This window comes from Platichthys flesus, chromosome 12, assembly GCF_949316205.1.
Source record: "Platichthys flesus chromosome 12, fPlaFle2.1, whole genome shotgun sequence".
In the NCBI taxonomy this organism is placed as follows: domain Eukaryota; kingdom Metazoa; phylum Chordata; class Actinopteri; order Pleuronectiformes; family Pleuronectidae; genus Platichthys; species Platichthys flesus.
Genome location: NC_084956.1, coordinates 10,375,159 through 10,387,493, shown reverse-complemented (window position 1 = coordinate 10,387,493; position 12,335 = coordinate 10,375,159). Strand labels below are relative to the sequence as shown.

The following is a 12,335-nucleotide window of genomic DNA, read 5'->3' as shown; positions in this document are numbered from 1 at the left end:
CATTGATCGGACACCACGAGAGTCAACAGCCTTTATTTATCCATAAATGTGCCACTCAGAAATTGGGATAAGGTGTTACAGGATTTGCCCTTAAGAGAAGCTTATATGGATGATTTACAATTTTTCTCTCTACAATGAGTCCATCGACAAAAAAAAAATAAAAATAAAAGGAAAGGTGGGGGTAAAGACAATATGGTCGTAACAGTGTAAACACATGGTAATATACATGAAAGCAAAGGGTATCAGTGACATCAAATTAAAATGTAGGGTAAGTTAGTATGAATAAGAACAAAAGACTCCTGGAAACCCTAACTTTTTTTTCCTCAAATAACAGCTCGGCATACATTTCTACATCGCATGCAATAAGGCACCTATCTAACACAAGGAAGAAACCTATGCTACAGTTTGAAGCACAATTGTTATCCAAATGAAAAGAAAATATTGCTCACTATAATGTTCACTCCCATAAAAACTGTATATCTCTCATTCCCTTTCATAGAGCCCAAGCCATATCTAAAAAAATACATCGGTTTGTAAAAGATATTTTACACAGAACAGTAAATAGAGCGCCATCCATTGGAATTCCAAAAAATCTTGTAAAAGTGAGATTTTTCACGTTGTCTTTTAGTATACACAATCTATTTTTAGATCAAATCGTGACAATCTGCAGATCAAAGAGTGTGTTACCTATATTCTGTACACGGGTCACTGAATTAGTCTCCAAAGAAATAAAGTGTGGTGTTGCATTTCAGTTACATTTGGTGCTGGGGTACAGAGGAAAACCGCACAGTAAATAATTAGGACACAGGTCATGTCTTAATATGCTACCCAGTAGGTTTTTATTTCTATTATGCATTTACTTATGGCTAAATTGCATGTCATAATAGAACCAGGGGGTGAGCCAGTATTGCTCTCTGTACAGTCTATGCAGCAGTGCCAACCCATAGTAGACATACAAGAAAACAACCTCATAAATATACAGGAAGGCTCATGTCTGATGTAGCCCAAATTCAAGAACAAGCTGCTTGAGAACACCTGCAACACGTTTCATCTCCAACACTTAAAACAAATTAAAGTCATAAAAAGGAGGAGAAAAAAAAGGGTGGAGACAAAGTGGATCTTACTATCAAAAATGTAATCTTTTGGAACAGCACACTAGTCACCTATACATATATATAAAAGAAAATCAATACGTATTTACATTGGATTTTTGACATTTGCTTTAGATGGATTATGTGGATGAAAAAAAATTAACTATTTAAATTGAAACAAGTCTCGTTCATTAATTGTATTGGTAGCCTTGAATAAAGTTGAGGCTGAGAAGCATGTGTGCCCACCTGAAAGTACATCAACTGAATTCGTCTCTTGAAAAATACAAAGCCAGAGGGTGAAGCATATTTTCCCCAGGTTACAATTTTATCATGTAGATCTTCAAATCACATTTTTTTTTTCTTTAAAAGTGTTCAAAAGAGCTCCTGGAGCAGGTGAAGCACAATCGCGAACAAGAATAACCGCTGCCTTCTCGCTCTATTATTATACCCTCTTTAAACTCAGCACAGTCACAGGATCAGCTCTGAATTATGGGTTACATTGTCCTTCAGGCCAAGCAGTTTCTTTTTGAAGACGCATGTTACGGTCCATTTCTTGTCAACTGCTCCTCTTCATCGCAGCCATGTGCTGACCTGACCCTTTGTCTATAGAGGTTGGCCTGATGATGGGGGTTTTCATTGATGGGAACATGGTCGGTACAGAAACAGGAGGGGAGTGGTGGTGTGTGCTTGGACAACATTTGAGGGATAGAACTGGAGCTCACTGATCAACGTGGATCCTGTGATGTCTGGAGAGGGAAGATGAATGGTTAAAGCCTTTGCCGCACTGAGTGCACCTGTACGGTTTTTCCACGGACAGGATGCGCTGTTTTGGGAAAGCGTTGTTAGGGAATGCCTTCCCTGTGGGGATGGTGGTGTACTGCTGCGGTTGCGGCTGTGGTGGCTGTGGCTGCTGCTGCTGCTGCTGTTGTTTGTTCTCCAAGTGAACTCTCTGATGTCTTGCAAGGGAGGAGGAGTGATTGAATCTTTTGCCACAGTGAGCGCAGGTGTAACTCTTTCCCTCTGAGTGGACTCTTTGGTGCCGGGACAGGGAAGAGGAATGATTGAAGCCCTTATCACAGTGGTGGCACATGTAGGGCTTGTCTCCCTGCTGATGCACCCTCTGTTTGGGGGGAGTGCCGTAAGACAAGGGTTTCCCAGGCTGCGGTGGAGAGAACACTGGATTCTGCAGGTGGGTCTTGTGATGGCGAGAGAGAGAAGAGGAGTGATTGAAGCCCTTGTTGCAATGTCTGCATGTGTAGGGCTTTCCTCCAGCATGGACCTGCTGGTGCTTCTTAAGGTGGCGTTTGCGGACGAAGCTCTTCCGACACATGTTGCATTTGTATGGCTTCTCACCCGAGTGGATCCTCTGGTGTTCTCTCAGAGTGGCTGCAGCCGCAAAACACTTCCCGCACTGCGCGCAGCGATGGGGTTTGTCTCCGAGCACGACTGCGGCATGGGTTTTCTGGTGCTGCTTCAGGTTGGAAGTTGTGGCGAAGCCCTTGCCACACTGGCCGCACGTGTATGGCTTCTCGCGTGCATGGACTTCCTGGTGCTTTTTTAAATGCCTTCTACGGACAAAACTCTTCCTACACTGGGTGCACTTGTAGGGCTTGTCCTCGGAATGCATCTTCATGTGTTCTCTCAGGGTGATGGCAGCAGCAAAGCTCTTACCACACTCCGAGCATCTGTGGGGCTTGTCTGGCAAATGAATCATCTGATGAGACTTGAGGCTGAAGGCATCGATTACATCTTTTCCCATAATCTCAACTCCAGGGGAAACATAGGGCTTTTCTTTCATGTGAATCTTCATGTGTTGCTTGAGGCTGGCCTCCACAGCAAAGCTCTCACCACAGTGGACACAGATGTAAGGATTCAGGTCCTTATGGATCTCAAAGTGTTGGTGAAGATCGGCAATGCTGCCAAAAATCTCCCCGCACTCGTTGCACTGCAGACCATGGGCTTCATGTATGATTACACCATTCTCAGACTCCACAGTCAACTCCCCACCATGGTCGGACTCCACTTTGACCACATGCTCGCTTTCGGCCTTGAGCAGCACCTCTCCCAGCAGAGCCTCGCCTCCTGTCGTCTTGATTTCTGCTGCTGTGAAACAGTGCATCTCACCATGTTCCACCTTGATGTAATCATGGTCCGTCTCCGCTACAATTGCTTCCACGCAGGCTACAGCACCGAGGTCTGTTCCCAGTCCCTGGATCTTTAAGTCTCCGCCGTGAATCTCCAGCTCTAATCCACGCTTTTCTTCAGTCATGATCTCAGTTTCTGCTCCATAGTGTAGGTCGACATGGCTGTGGGCTATGACACACTCCGACCCAAGTGTGTCAAGGCCGGGTGTGTCACATTCAGTCTCTGACTCAGCCATGAGAACACACTCCAACCCCACGACCTCCGTTTTCCTGCCGGGCGAAGACTTCTAAGAGAATCGGGTAAATAAGTTTGCTTTGTGTGGGGCGCGTTGGTTTTCTTGTCAGTCAGCAGACCTGCAAGAAGAGAACAAAGGGGGAGATTAATCCTCAGCATCGTAGAGTAACTATCATTGGTCCTGCTTACCTACAACATGGGAAATTAGGTGGCATGAGAAAAGATGTGACAATTAACAAGCAGTCTTAAAAAATAAATTTCAGATCAAACCATATTTCTTATGCAACTCCATATGTTTGTATGTATGTCTCATATTTAACTAAACTGATAATTTCTCACCCAAAGCTGAAGTCAAAATAGAGACGACAAGACAGATTTTGAGTCAATGGCAGGTCTCTCCGACAACTAAGTTTGTTGACATGTGATAAGTAAATAGATTTTAGTTAAGATTGTTTACCACCTTCTTCCCAGGACAGGCATGGAAAACATATGACAATAATGTAGTAGATGTGATAAACAAAAGCCACGATATTAGATAAATCGACTCTGATCACTTGGAGTGTGTTGATTTGAACCAATGAGATTGCACCATTTAGGTTAAGAAAAATTACGTGAACTGGGAGGTGCAATTAACCAAATAAAGTTGTTGGGGCTGACGTAGTGACCTTTATAAATGAATACAACTACGTATTTCTTATATCATCAACTGCAGCCACACAACACTACCAACCAGTTAGCTTCGTTAGCACTTAAAACGAGCTTCACCTGAATTGCTAACAATATTGATAAAACCAAACCAATGCCCCACCAAGCTCCCAGTGCGAAATTAATCCTCACGCCAAAGTCAACTGGCCTGAGAGACTCGCTGTGTTGTCAGGCCACTGTTCGTTCTGATAAAGCACAAAATGTATTATATTGGGGCTTTAAACTATCATGTTTTGCAACCAAAACATTGAACTGCTTGGTTGCTAGCCTCCTGAAACGGCTACAAATAGCCCCCATAGCCGCTAGTTAGCTGGCTATGGTGGAAGGGGGAACTGGTTAACGACAAAACAGCATTGTGTTAGCTGCTAATGTTCGCGATTTAGCCCGCTAACTAGCTTCGTAGCGAAAGCCCCACGCAAGTAACGAGCAAGAACCTAGACAAATAACGAAATACTTACATTTAAGCGAATAACTGAGCTCGGTAATTTGGTGCGATTTGTGTGTCTGCTGTCGACGCGGAAATTCGCTCCGTCCGGGTATTAACAGGCCATCTTGTTGTGCCACACGAGCACTTCCAGCTAGCCAAGATTACATGCTCGCCTAAGATGGCTGCCGCCTGCTAACGTTAGCTCGCTTAGCCTCCGCCCTTCATAACATACTGAATTAGAGCTGGCCCCCGAAGCCATTTCAAACTGAGCGGAAATCAGACTGAGTGGTGCTACTTATTGGCTTTACCGGGTCGCCGAAACGATCTCAGACTCCCAGTAAACACACAGCTTCGCCAGAGAAAGCATTGAAGGCTAGTTTGAGTGTGTTAGCAAGCTAAGAGCCACTTCGTATTTTCGACCAGGAGCGGGGCTAGCTGAAACAAAGATGGCTAACCGTGAGGGAGATGAATGCTGCGAAGAAAAGCCCGGGAAATTATGTATTTTACTCACACAAGAATGGACGCAGGGGATAAATTAACAATCAGATATAGTTTAAAATACATAATAACAATAAAAAACGACAGGACACGTAGTGGTGTGACGTTGAGGGAGTTGAGAGTAATCTTGGCTACATTCCGGGCTAAAGCTCCCCCTCGCTGCGGCAGCTCCAGCAGACCGCACACACAACTGCAATGGCGGCCTTGCTGGGGTTAGCTGCTACCCAGCTTCGGCAGTGTTAGCGTGCTGGCTACGTAGCCATGATGACAAGCTAACGAGCCAGCTAATCCTGCCTGCTAGCCCGGCTACAGCCCGCTGTACAGCGTCGTTACCAGCCTGTGGAACACTGGAACGGAAGCTTTGCTATTAACCGCCCATCCGACCATGTTGCGTCTGCACAGATAAACTGGAACTTGGTTTAAAAACCATCGGATTGGTCGATTATCCACAAAAATACCCTAGATGAGATTCAGAGCTGAACTAATTCATTATGTGTAGTAACGTAGTGTCGTTGTCTGTCTGGGTTTTTCCTCCAGGACACGAAACACCAGTGCGGGTCAGGGCCTGTATTTTTCCATGACAAAGTTGGCTATTACCACAAAGGCAAGGATAAAATACACATCTTACATGCTAACTAGCATGCTAAATAACAACTTAGACGATATTGACTTAAACAACGTCTTCCTGCCTCAGTGCCGCTGCTGCTCATGGTATAGCAAGTTGCATTTAAATGCTGAAATAATCACCACGTAAACACAGCGCCAGCTCCTAATGTGTAAATCGATACATGCACACACCCACCTTATGAGTCTTTAGAGAGCTGGAGATAGGAAAAGAAGAAGAATCGTATAAATGCTTCAAACTCCGGGTGGAGGGGAGATCTTTGCAAGCTGTGGTAAGCCTCGTCTGATCACTGAGTGTGTGTGTGTGTGTGTGTGTGTCTTCCCCTCTCTCTGCCTCTGTGTGTAGCTGGCGCCACTGCTCATCTGGCGCCAACGTTGGACGACCGACGCACTTTACCGAACGCTACCAGTCATTTCAATGCGTCAACACAACCACTAGCGCTCCCCGCAGCCTCGGAGTGGTACGTGTCAGAAAACCAAATCTTACAAGAAAAACGTGGGCATGAACCTGGGTCTTATTTGTACTCTGTGGCCCTCAGTGCTGAGAGGAGAGCAAATAAGAAAGATAAGGTTAGCAAGCACGTTCAAAGAATCGTGCTGATATTGCAAGTGTATGAACTTAACATACGTATTTCCATTTCAGATTATTTTATTGATCATATGATTAGTCTGCTTTAATTCTGCCATTGTTAAGCACTTTGTGATGTAGATTTTGAAAAGTGCTCTATAAATATATATTATTTTTTATTATTCTTAGTAGTAGTAGTAGTAGTATTAGTAGTAGTAGTATTATCTCGTCTCCCCGTTCAATGTTTTACTCAAGTTAATGAAAAAACGTTTTAGAGACATTCTTGTACAAGTAAAATACTTGTATTCAAAACTTATCTTAAGTGAAAGCCAAAACATCTTGAAAAAAATGTATGCGCTCATTCTGCAGATGTTATAATTCTAGATACATCTTTCTAAAAACGTAACTTTAATATTGCAGCTGGTAAAGGCAGGACTAATCTAAGTAGAAGTAGCCTAAAAGGAACATTAAATACTTGTACTCAACTAAGTGCAACTATCTCCAAAACTGTATATAGCGATCCTTTCCACCACCAGACTTCACTACATTTGTCTGACATCATATATGTTTAATTTCGACACATAATAATTGAGAACACTTTTCTGATGTTACCAAAAAATCTAATGCAGGGAGGGAAAAACAATCTCTTTTTTGTTATTATTATATCATCTTCTATATGCAATAAACTGTATTTACTCTATGTAAAGAATATCTATCTATCTATCTATCTATCTATCTATCTATCTATCTATCTATCTATCTATCTATCTATCTATCTATCTATCTATCTATCTATCTATCTATCTATCTATCTATCTATCTACCTACCTATCTACCTATCTATCTATCTCCAATATTATACAACTATCTCTCTCCTTTCTCAGTTGTGTTTGTCAGTCACTGTAACGCCCACTCCCTGCAGGTTAAACATCCAACCTGGAATACTGGTTTTACGATGAGAGTAAAGCACATAGCTAACATTTAGTCACAAGCAGCATCAGTCACACAGTTTCACTGAAGCTGTTTACTTTAGGAGCTCGTTTGGTTTCTTCTCCTGCTTCTGTTCAGTCTTTTTCTCGGCCTTTCACCATTTTACCAAGAGGGTAACACATTGCTGTCAAGCTACATCCCCTGTGGATTTTGAATCAACATTTTGTGACTTCTGGTACAAAGAATGTCGCACCCCAGCACTCTGGATTTGGACAGAAGCAGCGTCCTGGAGAAATCTCGTCGCTCCACAAGTCGGAGCCAGGCCCGGGCCCAGCCCCGGGCCCAACCCAATCCCGGGGAGGTCCTTTGTGACTTCTGCACATCAGGGAGGGAGAAGGCCGAGAAGTCCTGCCTGGTATGCCTGGCGTCCTACTGCGAGGCCCACATCCAGTCCCACTATGACTTTCCCGCCCTGATGAAGCACAAGCTGGTCAAAGCCACAGGTCAGATGAGGGAGAAGCTCTGTGCCCAGCACGATAAGCTGCTGGAGGCTTTTTGTCGTGCTGATAACACATCCGTGTGTGTGCTGTGCATGATGGATGAACACAAACATCACGACATCGTCCCGGCTGGAACTGAAAGGACAGAGAAACAAGTGAGTGGTGGAATCAATCTGTCAAGTTGAAGTATTGGTGAAGATTATGAGATATGAAAAGTTGTTTATGGTACAATGAGCACAGAGAGCTGTTTATCTGCAGTGTCCACTAAAAGTTATGACTGTTAGAATGGTACCTATACAGTCACCTCACCTCTCATTTCAAACTATAGAAACTAACGTATACATTCCAGTACCTACATCATCTTATATATCATCTACTCTCACCCATATGTTGGCAGAACTGTGTTGAGGTATTATGCCGCTAAATGGAGAATGGACATTGCAGTCTTACATTCCCCTTACTTATTCTAAATATTTGTTGTGTGGTGTTTTTCATGATTCTTGAAATCGAAAAGTCCCCATTGTGTTGCTTTTATTTATGAGGTCTTTGTTGAGTTGTCTTTATTTGCTGATTTTGAATGTCTCCGGTTCGCAGGTCTGTCTTGAGATTAAAGAAGGATAAATAAATTGAAAAATAAAAATAAAAAAAGTATCTCTCTTTGCAGAAACAACTTGGTACTACGCTGTACAAATCTCAACAAAGAATTGACCAGAGAGTCAAAAAGTGGCAGGATCTCCGACAAGCTGTGGAATCAGTTAAAGTAAGCAAAATTATTAGTTACACTGCATGATGCTAAGAACAAATCATTGAGGTTTGCCTGTTTAGATAATAATCTTTTTTATCCACACCTTTCTCATCAGCACTCTGCTCAGACGGCCCAGGAAGAGAACGAGCGGATCTTCACCGAGCTCCTGCTCTCCATCGAGAGGAAGTACAATGAAGTCAAGGAGATGCTCCGCTCCCACGAGAAGATGACAGTGACACGGGCCGAAACAGTGCTGGACCGTCTGGAGGAGGAGATCACTCTGCTGAGGAAAAAACATAACGACCTGGAGAAGCTCTCCCACACTGACGATCACATACACTTTCTACAGGTGAGGTCTCGGACAAGGCCCCCGACATGTGGTGCAAAAATCAGGGGCCATGTGTTAGATGTCTCATGTCTCTCCTCTACTTTCTCACTGTTTTTATCAGAGCTGGCAGTCTCTGTCAGGACCCTCTGGGTATGAAGACCTCAACAGCATCTCTGTCGCGCCCAACTACTCCTTTGAAGCCACCAAGAGAGCCATTGCTGCTCTGAAAGTACAGGTGGAAGAAGTCAGCAAGAATGAAATGAGCAAAATCTCAGGAGCAGGTGGACAAATCTCATCTTCTCCTATACAAGTGTTGTATTTTTGTCAACTGTTGCTTTCATGAAGCTCATCATGTGTTTGTCACGTGTCTCTTCATAGTGAAGGAAGTCTACGTGACACAAGAAGGGGAAACCAAGGCACGAAGAGAATCGATTGTGAGGGAAGAAACGAGAACAAGAGATGAATCAAGAGCAAGAGAAGAGCCGAGAACAAGAATAGAACCAAGAACAAGAGAAGAACCGAGAACAAGAGAAGATTTCCTGAAATGTGAGTTATCAATGATGTTTTAAAAAAAAAGAGAAGTCTGCTTTTTAACCTTGATCTTAAACTTCAGGCTTGAAAAGTGTAGTCATGGTGTCATGAACATAACCCTCCTCATGATAGGCATTGCCTCAATGAGGTGAAACTACAGTTACGTAAGGAATGTTCGGTGCAGAACAGGTTTGGTGAAACTTTAACAAACACAGGTGAGGCTGCTTTCACTCCGTCTACATGGGAGTTGCCAGCCAATGGTTTCAATCGGCTAACCTTCCTTAACACATACGATTAAGTTTGGCAAAATATGTACAACAGGATGAAATCCAATGAGACATGTGAAACTGTGACACTGCAGCAAAACAAATGATGAAATTAGACAACAACAACACAAAGAGTGATGGATGATAATCTTGTCCTTCAATGTTTTCAGACTCCTGCCAGTTGATTCTGGACGTCAACACCATTCACCCCAGCCTCCATCTCTCTGAGGGAAACCGGACAGCCACGATGAAGAGTGAGCCCAAGAACTACCCGGACCACCCAGAGCGATTCGACCACTGGCAGCAGGTGAGGGCTTGTGGCCTGCCGGAACGCCATTTTTTGCCGTGGGGAGGGAAACTGATCTGTTGTTAAAGCTGCAGAACACAAATTATGACTGTATCCAGAAGTAAGATTGCAGGATTCTGTTTAGAGACTTAACAGTAAAATAAGTCTTTGCTTTCAGAGAACTTGCTCTTTGAATCACTCTCCTGAGGCAAGAACTATTAATGGGTTAATGTCCTACAACCTTTAAAATATGGTTCTCTCCTCTACATTAGTTTGATTGTTGAAAATTGCTTCCCATATATTTATTTTGTATAGCTTAACAAAAAAATCTGTTTTCAAATGTGCAGCAAGTGAGTCCTCATTTAAACGCTCATGTAAACAGTTTTAAGTCTTCTAATCTATAATTTCATCAATTCCACTCCAGGTATTGTGCAATGAGAGCCTGACTGGGACTCGCTGCTACTGGGAGATGGACTGGAGGGGAACAGAGGTGGACGTGGCTGTCACCTACAAGGGAATCCGCCGCAAAGGGAACGGGAATGAGTGCAGCCTTGGCTGGAACGATAAGTCCTGGAGTCTGTACTGCTCTGAATCCCAGTTCTCCTTTGTGCACAATAACAAGAGGAAAGAAATCCTGGCTCCAATATCGTCTCGTATTGGCGTCTACGTGGATCGAGCAGCTGGAACACTTGCGTTTTACAGCATCTCTGATGGCATGAAGCTTCTGCACAGAACCCAAACCACGTTTACAGAGGCCCTCTACCCTGCATTCAGTGTGTGGGGCTTTGGCACCACAATTAAACTGTAGCAGAGTCACTATGCTGCTAGTGATCTGAGTTCACTTCACACAATTTCCTCAATTAATGCAAGATGTTTGATTAATACTTGTTAGTTTAGTTTCAGTGGTTCCCGAGCCGAGGGGGTAGCCAATTGGTTAATAGTGAGATGGTTACAGAAATCAGACACAATGCACAAATAGTTAGAAGTATCATATATTTTAGCCGTATATTGCTACAAAAGATTTAAAAAAAGGTTTACATTTAAAATAGAAATATGTTATCAGCCTCTATTTTTCCTTTTTTGTTCTGTTGATTATTGCTTTCTAATTTTGGGAGAATCAAGTTTGAAGAGTAAAACAACTAAATATTGAAATCGTGAAAACATTTTCAATAACTTATTTTTGTGGTATTTTCCTTACGTAGAAAATATTTTCTCTTTTATATCCATGTTACATTTGTATTATTGGTGTGTTTAATGCTGCGTATACAATTAAAGCACAGCTGCTAAAAAAACTCATGTTGTCGGCCATGTTTGTGTCAATATAAATCAGGATCTGAGCTTATTTTGTTCAAATATTTCATGTGGACTGAGGAGAAACTTTACCAGAGCTAGGGTTGCTGTTGTTGTTTACACTAAGACAAGCATCTCACCTCCATTAATACAGTAACCACCCCTATATTATAAATTATATGTATGCATGCATTATATTATATATATTATGTTATAGGGATGGGGGTTTTGATTGATCATTGGCAGACATAAATTCACTGTATGGTCTTCAGGACATTCAGTGCAGAGATATTACGTTAAAACTCCAGGGGGCAGCAGACACACATACACACACGCAGACACACACACACACACAAACGCACACACACACGGGAGGGAGAGAGGGGGGTCATATGCTTGTTTATTTTTCCTTCCTTTACAGAGGTGGGGTTAAGTTTCACTGTGGCTCCATCGGCTGACAGTGAGAACTGAAAAAGAGGCTTCGAATTGGGGGAAGAAAACACAAAGGAGAAGGAGCGCTTGGTTATTTGCATCAAACAACACCGGAGGCAAATTCAGACGAGCCAACAAAACAGGCGTCCTGCTCCTCTCCACACTGATAAACTGGACTAATGGACATTTATAAACTACATGTGTCTTATACCAACAGACCTGAAGTTTTACAGATTTGAAGTGCTACTGTGTGAAGTGATCATTTTTCAATCTGCTCTGTCTGCAACAGTTTGCTGGACACGGCACCTTGAAACTAACCACTGTCATTGACTGAAAATGAATTGACATCAATTTTGGTTATTGATTTGGTGTTTAAGTCTTTTCTTGGACCGTATGTGTGGTTGTACTCTCAGATGTGTTTATTTTCCAGTTTTCACAGTTTTCAGGGTCAGAAAATATGACAATTTTGTATTTTGAGAGCTTGTCAGAAAACAAAAGATATTAAACACCACTAATGGAAAATTATAATTTTCAACTCTATTCTGACATATTATACACTGAACTTGTATTTGATGAGGGAAAGCATGTCGGAATGGAGCCTTACAGTTCTCATATGATAGAATAACAGCTCACTGCATGTTTTCTACACATTAATGCTAATGGAGGGAATATGATAAATCAAGATTGAGGCACACAATATCACCTGTTTAAACATATTAATTATAACATACAAAT

At 42.6% G+C, this 12,335-nt stretch overlaps 2 protein-coding genes across 3 annotated transcripts; one reads left to right on the top strand and one right to left on the bottom strand.

Moving 5' to 3' along the window:
* Positions 1-17: 17 nt before the first annotated feature.
* Positions 18-6,100, bottom strand: si:ch211-198a12.6 (uncharacterized protein LOC563253 homolog). Of its 2 annotated transcripts, none has more exons than XM_062400806.1 (2): positions 5,903-6,100; positions 18-3,589 (listed from the first exon to the last, which is right to left on the bottom strand). In XM_062400806.1, exon 2 carries the CDS (start codon positions 3,469-3,471, stop codon positions 1,810-1,812), a length of 1,662 nt encoding a protein of 553 aa, XP_062256790.1. In that variant the 5' UTR covers positions 3,472-3,589; positions 5,903-6,100; the 3' UTR covers positions 18-1,809. The 2 variants fall into 2 exon arrangements, with proteins under 2 accessions (XP_062256790.1, XP_062256791.1); XM_062400807.1 differs by lacking the exon at positions 5,903-6,100 and adding an exon at positions 4,634-4,818.
* A 1,084-nt stretch (positions 6,101-7,184) lies between these two features.
* ftr14l (finTRIM family, member 14-like) lies at positions 7,185-11,152 on the top strand. The gene is made up of 7 exons (XM_062401342.1): positions 7,185-7,877; positions 8,387-8,482; positions 8,583-8,816; positions 8,917-9,076; positions 9,174-9,341; positions 9,763-9,899; positions 10,303-11,152. Exons 1-7 carry the CDS (start codon positions 7,467-7,469, stop codon positions 10,684-10,686), a joined length of 1,590 nt encoding a protein of 529 aa, XP_062257326.1. The 5' UTR covers positions 7,185-7,466; the 3' UTR covers positions 10,687-11,152.
* Positions 11,153-12,335: the final 1,183 nt, after the last annotated feature.